General features: G+C 43.2%; 1 protein-coding gene across 1 annotated transcript in view; it reads right to left on the bottom strand.

Moving 5' to 3' along the window:
* Positions 1-12,764, bottom strand: part of LOC129868695 (transcription elongation factor SPT6) — a 65,591-nt gene that overhangs the window by 38,627 nt on the left and 14,200 nt on the right. The window contains exons 12-22 of the mRNA XM_055942873.1: positions 11,935-12,086; positions 11,583-11,690; positions 9,054-9,183; positions 8,786-8,936; positions 2,480-2,634; positions 2,035-2,230; positions 1,545-1,687; positions 1,210-1,327; positions 816-892; positions 553-688; positions 234-371 (exon numbers count right to left, since the gene is read on the bottom strand). Of these exons, the coding sequence (XP_055798848.1) occupies positions 234-371; positions 553-688; positions 816-892; positions 1,210-1,327; positions 1,545-1,687; positions 2,035-2,230; positions 2,480-2,634; positions 8,786-8,936; positions 9,054-9,183; positions 11,583-11,690; positions 11,935-12,086 (1,504 nt within the window). The remainder of the gene's footprint in view (positions 1-233; positions 372-552; positions 689-815; positions 893-1,209; positions 1,328-1,544; positions 1,688-2,034; positions 2,231-2,479; positions 2,635-8,785; positions 8,937-9,053; positions 9,184-11,582; positions 11,691-11,934; positions 12,087-12,764) is intronic.

Genomic DNA, 12,764 nt, shown 5'->3' with positions numbered 1-12,764 from the left:
AAAGGGGAAAGAGAGGGTACCATAAAATCAACATTCCACGAAGGCCACTGAGTATTGATAACTTTTCCCTGACAATATTCAAGCAGATCTAGGATTGGGTCCCCCGTGTCCATTTAATCTTATTAATTATGATCTAAATTAAACAACATATAAGATTGCTATATCAGCACTTCCACTCTGAGGCTATATGAATATGGGTCCTGATGACACATCACACACACTCAGTGTCTCACCTGAAGAGGGTGTAGTTTGAGGCAGAGGATGTCTTCGTCTGTGCTGCAGACCTGAGCGTACTCCACCATGGGATCCTGGATCTTCCTGGCTACGGACACGGCCTGACGCAGTAGCGGCGGGTAGTCCCTGAAGTCAGCCTGGAGCGAGAGAGAATAGGGAAGGAGGGAGGAGTCGTGAGTATGGTTAGATGTGTCAGCAGATGTGTGTGTGTGTATACGTAGCTATGCATTCATGCTGTGTCAAAACAGACTTGTTGATTTCTTGCAGTTCATGTGGACTGTGTGTGCGTGTGTGTGTGCGTATACGGAGGGTGTGTACCTGAGACTTCGTGCTGTTCATGTAAAGCATGGCCAGTTCGTTGTCCACCAGCTCCACTCCCACAGCAGGTAGAGAAGACTCCTGCTCCAACTCACTCACTGTCCTCTTAATGTCCTCCATTATCATGTGGGCATCTCTACACACACACGCACCAAACACGCACGCCAAAAAAGCCCTTTACCGTAGGTATCCAAAAATAAACCAACGAGAACCAACTCCGACTTTTTCTTCTCAATTGTGGTCAGTAGTTGGAGAAGGCTCACCTATTCTCCCCGGCAACAGCCACCACGTGAGGTTTCTTACTGATCAGGAACTTCTTTAGGTTCTCAATGTCCTGGAGCTGAGGAGACAAAACACTACAATAATACGCTCCATGATAATAATCATATGAATGAAAGTCTGAAATAAAAGACTGAGTAGAACAAAATAAAATGAGACAAAATCTAAAGATTAACAGGTTGGTGACAGCAGCTGAATAAACAAACCCAAAGTGTGGACTGTATTATCTCCTGGAATGATGCTTCCAAAGTGAGAAAACGTGTATTTCTTTACTTTTGGTGAACTATCTTTTGATACAACTACACTGACGAAGTGATGAATGCATGGCTAAATGATAAGATGGCATGAGAGGTGGACAGAGGAGAGGAGAGGTTGTACCTTTTTGTCCCTCTCGTCCTCCCTCCATGCATTCCTCCTCTTCAGGAAGTAAGGCAGACGGAGGAAGTCCACCACCTCTCCCTCTCCGTTGATCAGAGAACAGAACACTGGCGTGTCTCTACGGTAACAGAATTACAACTTTCAGTTATTATTAATGCACATGGTATACAATAAGTTGGAGGACACCACAAACAAACAAAACGTGCCCACACACACCGCCTTCCCTTTTGCGCAAACACACACACACACACACACACACACACACACACACACACACACACACACACACACACACACACACACACACACACACACACACACACACACACACACACCTGCTGTCTGCAAAGGCCACTCCCAGGACTCTGATGCCTTTTCCTTGACTCTCATCCATCAGATCATCATCCTCCTCCTCCGCCTGCTGGTCTGGTCTGTAGGGAGCCACCTTCAGCCAGTTATACAGCCTCCTGCAACACGACTGGACGGACACACAATATCACAGTGTATACAAACTTACACTACACCGCTACACCTTCAGCCAGTTATACAGCCTCCTGCAACACGACTAGGGTCAAAGGTGAACCGGAAGAGGAATAATACACCACTGTGACCAAAATGTACACTAAAGCTTGAAATGGATGTTTATTCACAACATGTGCTGGAACATCGGCTCTTCTAAATTGAAATTCACAATATCATGAAAAGTAAAAAAAAATCTCCAATGATCAAGTTACGCCAACTCTTGAGGTATTCAACAGTGTATGGAATACATGATACTGAGTCCTGGATGTAGCTAGGTGTGCTGTAACACTATCAAGTATATACCTTGATGATGTTGTCCTTGGCCTCTGCGATGAGTTTGTTCTTGAGTTCCTTGGCCATCTGAGGGTAGAGGAACTGTGTGAGGGAGCGTTCGATGGCCAGGGTCCTCTGTCTGTTCCACTCCTGCACCTGGTGGCTGAACTCATCTCTGTAATAGAATTGCTTGATCTCATCAAAGTACGTCTGGTCACCTGCAAACCTGGGGGGGAGGGTGGATAGGAAGGGAGGGAGAGAGAGAAAAACTATTATGAAATAACAGAGCAGAAGCCTTTAGCCTTGTTCTGAAACAAACCAGCGGAACAGACAAAATAAATATTTTGCACAATTGACCATTCCAGGAGACAAGGGTTAACTCAAAGGTCGTCTTCCCCATACCCTTTAACCCCTATGAGAGTGATGCCCTTCGCCTTACCCTTTGACCTCAATGGAGGTCAATGCCTCTCCTTACCCTTTGACCCCTAGGAGGTCGATGCAGATGTCAATGGTGAGAAGGCCCTCCTCCTCAGCCTGGCACATCTTTAAAAACTGTTCTCCGTTCAGCTCCTTCACTGGCTTGTTTTTCAGGTACTTGAAGGAGTAGCCAAAATGGGCCTCATCCATATCCTAATAACAAACCGGAGGTCAATTAACATGGCATGGTACAAAGAAGATAATGTCTTAACCCTTTATACTGGTGGGAATGAACCTAGATGGATAGGGCTTCATTTAAATTTTCTTAAAGAAATATGAAAAGCATATGTATAACCATTAGGGATGTAACGATTCACCAATAAGCATCGGTCCGCGATTCAAATGTTTAAGATACAAGTGTATCAGTCTGCGGACCCCAAACCGATCCAAATTTAGCAGGCGTCTGTCAGAAAATCGATTAAAATGTTACAAATCGCCGGTTCACATTCTACCTTCCGAAAATACCCATTTTGTGATAACTGATGTGTCCTCTTTCAGTGTCGAACTGCATGTAACTGTGTTGACAGTCATTGCTCTACATACATTTTCCATGATGAACAACCCCAGGCAATATCAGTAGAGCCTGACTGATTTACCGGTTGACCGATATTAGCCTTTTACAGGTGTATTTGTATGTGTTTAATCCACCGTAAAGGACCGATATAAAATGCGGAGAAAACGATTGAAAAAAAAGCTGTTCATAGAATTTCACTTGTTTTTTTTGCATTTCATTATTTGTTCTGAAGAGGGCGCTCTTTACATGACTATAAACCCATTTTGTAATGGCAAGCTACAGCAAGACTGGACACGATCACCCAACGCAACTACACCAGTCAGAGAGGAGAGTGAAATACTGTGAACTAACTGTTACTGCGTCTACGGTGAGTGCTGAGTAGATAGAAGCTTGCCCGCTCATTAAAGTGCCAAAAATAAGCAATGGCTATATATTGTTAAGTGAAGTGTCATGGTAGGGTGTTGCAAAAGTAAAGCAAATGCCGTGCTAAGAACGTTCAACTCTGTGGTAACGTTAACGTTACAGCCATTTAGTGAAGCCTGCGAAATCCGGTGTGCTGTATTTGCTATCTGCGAAAGATATTCCTGAAGCTCTGTTTTCAGAGACACACAAAAAAAACATAGGTTACAAAGTAGCGCTTCGGAGCTACAGTGCATTCAGAAAGTATTCAGACCCCTTTGACTTTTCCCCACATTTTGCTACGTTACAGCCATATTCTAAAATGTATTAAATAAAACATTTTCCTCATCAATCTACGTATTGTGCATACCCCAGAATGACAAAGTGGAAACAGGTTTTTCAAAATGTTTGCAGATGTAATAAAAATGTAAGCTTTCTATAGGCTAGGCCTACTATATTTATTTCTCAACTTTCCTAATATTAGGCACATTGCTTGCATTTACAACAGGAGTATAGCCTACCTGGAAGGCATAAAAATAAACCACGGGGAAAAGCGTCCTCCATTTGCTATCTAAGTGCATAGATGACATGTATTTTTTCCCGCTGCCCCTGTTTCGATACAGGTGCATGATAATGGTCCATTAAAAAAAGAAAAGAAAAGAAAAGTCACATATATTATTTAGTATATGTAAAGTCAAGATTAAATCAAGAACAGTCAGATGGGTGACAATATTATTCGTGAATCACTTGTGAATTATATAATAACACTTGTGAATGATGCCCAGCATAAGAAAAAAATGATGTGAAGCCGTCTACGCATACAGTTTGATGTATACGTTTGATAAATCCAACGTATGCGCCACAGAACGCACTGCCACGGCATCTGCAACGCTGCAAGGCAAACGCGGCGTTCCTTAGGAAATGAATGTACTTCTGGTGTACCAAAATGCTATGACACTAATGTGATCTAGGCTTTACCCACCTGGACAAAAGGAATATATGTGTGAGGATGCTGTTCATCGATACCATAGTGCCCTATAAGCTCATTACAAAGCTCACAGCTCTGAACTCCTTCCCTATGCAACTGGGTCCTGGGCTTCCTGACGGGTCGCTCCCAGGTGGTCAAGGTAGGCAACGTTACCTCCTCGACATGGGGGCCCACAAAGTTGCGTCCTCAGCCCCCTCCTGTACTGCCTGTATACCCACGACTGCGTGGTCTTACACAGTTTAAACTATCATCAAGTTGGTTGATGACACGACAGTAGTAAGCCTGATTACAAACAACAATGAGACAGCCTACAGGGAGGAGGTAGGCCCTCTGATGGCGTGGTGACAGGTAAACTCTCCCTCAAAGTGAGCAAAACAAAGGAGCTGATTGTGGACTTCAGGAGGAACCAGGCCGCCCCCCCCCCCCCCCCCCCCCCCATTCTCATCAATTGGGGCCGCCGTGGGGACGATCATTAACTTCCAATTCGTACACATCTCAGTGAAGCTGAAATGGTCTAACCACACAGACACCATAGTGAAGGCACAACAGCGACTCCTCAACCTCAGGATGCTGAAGAAATGTGGCCTGTCCTGAGGGCCCTCACAGTGTTCTACAGGAGCACCATCAAGAGCATACTTTCGGCCTGCATCACAGCCTGGTACGGCAACTCCACCGCCGCGGACCGCAAGGCTCCTCAGAGGGTGATACGTGCAGACGAATGCACCATTGGGTGCACACTGCCTGCCCTACAGGACCCCTACCCTACAACACCAGGTGTCACAGAAAGGCCAAGATCATCAGCCAGCCAAGCCATGCCCTGTTCTGTTCTCCCCACTTCAATGACAGAGACAGTACAAGGGCACCATGACAAAAAATTAAAGACTGGCCAATAGTTTCTACCCTCAGACCATCAGGCTGCTGAATATCCACCACTAGTCAGCTACCTGCTCCCCCTGCTACTGTCCCTACGGACATTCCTCCCCCTCTGCTACTCCCACTATGGACATTTAGTTATTATGTATATAGTGCCATTTCTATTCCCATTGTTATTATTACAATTGTAATTATTTTACTTCACTTAGTCCTGCAAGATTTCCACTGTACCCTGCAATCACACCTGCAACCCTGTACATGTGACTATTAAACACAAATCTACACTGGAGTTGCTTTCCAAGAAGCCAGTGAATGTCCCTGAGTGGCCGAGTTACAGTTTTGACTTAAATCTGCTTGAAAATCTACTGCAAGACCTGAAAATGGTTGTCTAGCAATGATCAACAACCAATTTGACAGAGCTTGAAGATTTTATTTAAAAAAAAAAAAAATGGGCAAATGTTGCACAACCCAGGTATGGAAAGCTTTTAGATACTTACCAAGAAAGTCCATCTACAAAGTATTGAGTGAGGGGTGTGAATACTTATGTTAATGAGATATTTCTGCATTTAATTTTCTATAAACATGAAGACATTTACAAAAACATTTTCACCATTATGGGGTATTGTGTGTAGATGGGCGAGAAAAAAAATCTTTAACCTATTTTGAATTCAGGCTGTAACAATAAAATGTGGAATAAGTCATGGGGTGTGAATACTTTCTGAAGGCACTGTACAGTATTTGACATTTACTGTACTTTTCGCCGCATTTGTTGATAGCGAAATCTGAAAACACTCTGGATACATTGATAAGAATACTAATAGAAAAGTTGGGGTAGGTGCCAAGAAAGACAAAATGACAAGGGTTTGAGTGAGAGGTCTAACTGGTGTCTCCAAGTGGCCACACACCTCTCAGTTCAAGTTATTCCAATGCACTTTTATGACTTCAATGATAAGGTGCTTTTTTGAGCTCTCCTAGCTGTGTCGTTGAAGAACTAGAGAAAGCACACTTGTAGTTGTTATGAACACAGCCCTGTATCCCCACCATCACACAATTACTGTTTTTGTTTAAGCAATCCAAAAAAACTCAAATTTTAAAATCACAATCTGGGTCAGGTGGGCATCATTTGAAAGCTTGTTCTATTGCCAACATGACTAGCAAAGTTATAAAACGCCATCTTTAAGTGTTAGGCTTTTACCAGGAAATTCAGAGAAGCAGATCATAAATTGGTCGCGCATAGAATGGAGTCATGAGTGCATTGAGATACGTGTTCTGCGGCAAATTATATTCACAATACGACAAACATAGGCTCATTCTGTTCAGAACAACCCAGGGAATGACGCAAAGTAGCTGTACGTCAAACATAGTGATTATAAACGTTGACCGTGTCCGAACGCCCACACTTGGGTTCTAAATAGTAGGCCGTTTGAGTATGCAAAAAAAAAATTCAAGCTTAAATAAAGTACGCGACATTTCGAAAATCAAGTATACTTTAAATGACCGGATGTCATTCTAATTTCAGCTTTGACAACAGCTGAACAATTAGATATGGGGACTAGGCTACTTAATTGGGAAGATGTCTGAAGCTTCTGCGCTGGTGTTCAAATGTAGGCAAGTAGTTTTTGTTCGCCATAAAATGACCACGAGTACCGCATCGTCGGCTACACCATTGAAAATAGAAGTATTTTTAGATTTTTGTTTCTGACTTAATGTTTCTTATTCTCTTGGCCTTCGTCAGAGCTTTTAAAGTATACTGAACAAAAATAAACGCAACATTTAAAGTGTTGGTCTCATGTTTCATGAGCTGAAATAAAAGATCACAGAAAGTTTCCATATGCACAAAAAGCTTATTTCTCTCAAATTGTGTGCAAATTTGTTTACATCCCTGTTAGTGAGCATTTCTCCTTTGACAAGATAATCCATCCACCTGACAGGTGTGGCATGTCAAGAAGCTGATTAACATCATGATCATCACACATGTGCACCTTGTGTTGGGGACAATGAAAGGTCACTTTAAAATGTGCAGTTTTGTCACAGAACACAAAGGAGCATGAAATTGGCATGCTGACTGCAGGAATGTCCACCAGAGCTGCTACCAGAGAATTGAATGTTTATCTACCATATATCTACCATAAGCAGCCTCCCAACATCGTTTTAGAGAATTTAGCAGTACTTCCAATCGGCCTCACAATCGCAGACCACGTTTAACCACACCAGCCCAGGACCTCCACACCCGGCTTCTTCACCGGTGGGATCATCTGAGACTAGCCACCCGGACAGCTGATTAAATATTTCTGTCTGTATTAAAGCCCATTTGTGGGGGAAAACTCAGTCTGATTGGCTGGGCCTGGTTCCCAAGTGGGTGGGCCTATGCCCTCCCAGGCCGACCCATGGCTTTGCCCCTGCCCAGTCATGTGAAATCCATAGATTAGGGCCTAATGAATTTATTTCAACTGACTGATTTTCTTAATATGAACTATAACTCAGTAAAATAGTTGACATTTTAATCATGTCGTGTTTATATTTTTGTTCAGTATAAATACTAAATCATCTTTTGAGTTCTGAATGTGTCACCACCGGGGACGTGGGATGTGGCTACAATATTGATGTAATTTTAGATCAGGCCTTTTGATTTGAACATCTGGATTGTTTTAGTTTTGTAGGCTAGACTACCTACTTAATTTATGGAGGAAACCTTAGCAGTCTCGTTCCCAATGATCAGTGCTTTAGCGTATTACGTTGCTGTCCAGTGGTTTTGAATTTGCGATTCACTTCTATAAACTTTGATTAGCTAACACAACGTGCCATTGGAACACAGGAGAGATGGTTGCTGATAATGGGCCTCTGTACGCCTATGTAGATATTCCATTAAAAACCAGCGGTTTCCAGCTACAATAGTCATTTACAACATTACCGATGTCGACACTATATTTCTGATCAATTTGATGTTATTTTAAAGGACATAAAATGTGCTTTCCTTTCAAAAACAAGGACATTTCTAAGTGACGCCAAACTTTTGAACGGCAGTGTATATATATTTGTTACTGCTCGATTAAAACGATCTCGGTCAACCAACAGCCTAGCGACCAAACAATCGACCAGTTGACTATTTTCTTTATTTAACTAGGCAAGTCAGTTAAGGACAAATTCTTATTTTCAATGACGGCCTAGGAACAGTGGGTTAACTGCCTTGTTCAGGGGCAGAACGACAGATGTGTACCATGTCAGCTCGGGGATTCGATCTTGCAACAGTTCGGTTACTAGTCGAACGCTCTAATCACCAGGCTACCCTGCCGCCCACTAATTGGGGTCAGCCCTAGTTGTATTGTCTGCACGTTTGCTGTCGCCTAGAGACAGGTCTCACTCATACTTTGGTATATTTTGGCACAGCATTGTAGCCCGTTTGTATCTTGTCATTTTGTTAAATTATAGTTAAGCCGAGTGGTGATACATAGGGAAGATATCATGGCATTTAGTCCAAATACCCTAAATAACTCGACATTAGTGTTAGTGCATTGTCTTGGTTCCGGTACCTTCTTTCCTTTCTTGGTGGGATTGATGTTGATCTTGGCTCTCTCCTGGAAGGTCTGTCTGAGGACGTGTCTGACCAGAGGCTCCCTGGAAATCTGCATGGCCACCATGTAACGAGTCCCCTCCAACACAGCCTCGGGACTGTTAAACTGGCTACAGAGAGACAGCAAAAAGAGGTAGAGGGGTCAGTGTGTGCGTTATCTGCAGACAGTCTTTGGCAAGCTCTACAGAGTTACTTGTTATTACTTGCTGTGTGTGTGGTGTAGTTACCTGCAGACGTAGTCTTTGGCCAGCTCTACAGGCTCGGCAGGGAACTGCTCTGTCTCGTGGCGCTGGTAGCTGTCTCTCAGATTCTCCCCAAACTGCTCTGGGGTCAGACCAAACTTCTTAGCCAGGCCGTCTGAGACAGAGAGAAGGGAAGGAAGACAGGATCTTCAATCTTTATACATGTCTCAGTGCACTCATATTTTAACTAGGGCTGTCAAATTATTAAAATAATTAATCGCATAAAATTCTGTGGTTAATCTCAAAAGTTTATTTGCTCAAATTTGGTGCAAAAAAATAAATAAATCCCACTTGAAAAAGAAGCAGTGTATTGAGTTATAGGCATGTAGGGACTGAAACACAACAACTACTCTGTATCAGAATGTATTTAATGGCATATTCACCACAAACAAGCAATAAAAAAGTCCTGTAACTTACTAATAATGCTCCCAGTAGGCCTACTCGCTCATAAATGTTCATGAAGTTCACACACACACGCACACACACACACACACACACACACACACACACACACACACACACACACACACACACACACACACACACTTAAAGCGTCAGCCGTTCCAAATTATTGTTCTCCCAGTTACCGATTGGAGGGTTGGCTATAAGAAAAAAGCACTGGCTCTATGGATACAAAGAACAAATAGCATAAACCTGTCCAACAATGTCATGAATTCCACTGAACATAAACTTGTGACCATACACTTCAGTCGTCCTCCCATTTCTTTTCACTGACTAAGTTGCTAAGATAAACAAGCCCATTGACATTTTCAGATGAAAAAGCTGCTCTCTTCTTTTGTACGATACGGCCAAAGAGTGAAAACAACCTCTCACAAGGTACTGATGTGGCAGGCGTTGCCAGGAGCCTTCGTGCAATGCAGGCCAGCCTGGTGTGTGCCCACACTCCACACATTTCTCAAAGGACTCCTCCTCTTCACCAGACACAGACTCAGAAGGACTGAACAAGAGGGCAGCTTTCTTCTTTGGTGGCTCTGACTCTGTTGCTTTATCAGGTTGATGTGCAGGCCTCTCTTCCTTCAGCAAGTTGCTGACCAAAGCACACACCTCACCCCTCTCAGGTCTAGGAAGGCACTTCAGGTCCTTAAACCTTGGGTCGGGTGCTGTGGCGATCTTCAGCCACGTGAGGTTGGTGCTTTCCTTGTGTTTCTCCAGGTCTGTGAACGTCATCAGAGCTCTCGGTCACCCGAAGGAGATGACACAAAGCATCCAACACCATTGAGCAGGAAATGTACAGAAAATGGTTTCTCTCACACTCACTAACAGAGTGATAAAGAAGATTACTTGCAGGGCTCCAGTACTGCCCCCAGATTCTGCAGTTTCTCCAGGTCAGCTGTGGTTGGCATGGTGATGTACGTTTTCTGTTGGGCCAGAGCATCAGTGGTTGTTGTTTCGGTGGGCTGTTATTGAAACGGCCAACCATTTTTTGCCGTTTGGCTAGGGCATTGTCGAACCCGCTGTTGTGTAAGGACACTGAGGGACCTTTGGAGACTGCGCGGTGCAGGACATGTGTTCAAAAGGCATTCAAAATGTAACGCATTAAGGCGTTATTAACGCATCAACTTTGACAGCACGAATTTTAAAACATCAGTCTCTGCTGAATACGAAAAGGACAGATTTTTTTGTAATTTTTTGTGGGGGGGTGGATCAGCTTAATATTGCGGAAAGAATGTTGCTTCCAATGTAATTGTCTGCATCATTTCCAATCCCCCATTATTTTTGGGGTAAATATATATATCCATTCACGTATGCATACATATACACATATATACATACACATACCTACATAGACATACATACTTTTTTTAAAGAGTATACCTTTATTATTATTCCCTGCAAACCCTACCACCGATCCCCCAATTGGAGTAAACTGATAAACATTTCTGTTTTTACCTTCAATTTATACATCTTATACACATTTTACAGACACAGTCTACTTTATAATAGTTCTCTCTTGTTTGTTCTTAGTCCTTCCTCTATTTCTGTTGTCCATCCAGTTTGATTTCCACTTGTAACTGTGCTATTTCACAATAGCTCCGCACCTATACACATTTCACAGATCCCGTATGCCCTACATTGTTTATCTTGTTATTAGTCCCACCCTTCAGCTCCACTCAACCTTTCCCATCTATCTTCCAACATCATCCATTTCGGATTTTTATTTGCCATATATTTTTCAACTGTGCTGTGATGCTTCACAAAAGATTTGAATCTTCCTATTCTCATAGCTTCCACGGATTGTAAATTAAAAATAAACATTTTTGCTAAAATAATTATTATATTATTGATTGATTGACTATGGCTTTTTTCTCTCGAAAAGGACAGATTGCCAGAAGTAATGTCTTGAGGCAGAGCAGGGTACTGCATGTGCACATACCTGGTTTACATTTCACATGTCAAGGCCCTTGCATCCACCACACGCACAACGAAGTCAAGCATATGTCCAATAAAGTAGGGATAAAGACAACATATTAGAGGTCAGCAGAGGTGACTTACCGAGCCCTGCGCTCTGACAGATGCTGTACATGTCTCTACGAGATGCCAGCTTCAGGTCTGGCCCCTTCTGCTCTTCCTCCTCCTCCACCTCCACCTCTTCCTCCTCACCTGAATGGACAGGGAATAGACATGATGTCACACAGTGTGGCGTTTGGTAAACGCATTTAAAAAAAGACAAAGCATGGTTGCTCAAAAGGTGCCGTTATTTTACTTTACATGCAACAATGCCATCCTCATTGCAGCTGTTTCGATCTCCTTATCAAATCATTTCTGGGTAACAATGTAGTTATTTACTATAACAGTTTTCAGTAAAAAAATGTAACAGTAAGCCCAAGAAATTATGTTTTCCTACCGTCCTCGTTAACCTCCTTGATCTTCCTCAGCTTCTTCTTCTTATTGGCGGCCTTGGCTGTGTTTTGCATCTTGGGGATGTCTCTGCCGTAGTACAGCAGGAAGTGGCTGTACACGTCGCTCAGCTCATCTATGGACTGGACGTCTTTCAGTCTGCAGGAGGGGAGAAGAGGTGAGGAAAGGAGAAAAGAGGAGGGGAGAGGGAAACAGTTACACTAGCTGGACAATCATGTAATGGGAAATCTGGGTCCAGCTTCTTGGACACAAACGAATTGTATGGGACACCGCCCTAGTGGTGGAGGTTTAGGTTATAGGCAGACAAATGGACCCAGTGCAGTGCCCAGGGGTGACTTTTATTATTGGAGAAGAGGCACCACAACTGTTGTATACTATGTACAGTATACAGTATGTACAGTAGCTATACACTATGTACAGTAGCCTCCCGGGTGGCGCAGTGGTCTAGGGCACTGCATTGCAGTGCTAGCTGCGCCACCAGAGTCTCTGGGTTCGCGCCCAGGCTCTGTCGCAGCCGGCCGCAACCGGGAGGTCCGTGGGGCGACGCACAATTGGCATAGCGTCGTCCGGGTTAGGGAGGGTTTGGCCGGTAGGGATATCCTTGTCTCAGTATGTAAAATGTAATAAAATGTATGCACTCTACTGTAAGTCGCTCTGGATAAGAGCGTCTGCTAAATGACTCAAATGTAAATGTAAATGTACAGCAATGTACAAACAAAATAAACATGACGATGGCCAGAACAGGAAACAAACTTGGGGTAAACTGAAAATAAATCAAATCAAGGTTAAACTCAATACACAACAGGCCTTGATAAT

Source organism: Salvelinus fontinalis, chromosome 13 (genome assembly GCF_029448725.1).
Source record: "Salvelinus fontinalis isolate EN_2023a chromosome 13, ASM2944872v1, whole genome shotgun sequence".
NCBI lineage: Eukaryota > Metazoa > Chordata > Actinopteri > Salmoniformes > Salmonidae > Salvelinus > Salvelinus fontinalis.
This window is presented reverse-complemented; position numbering and strand designations above follow the sequence as displayed.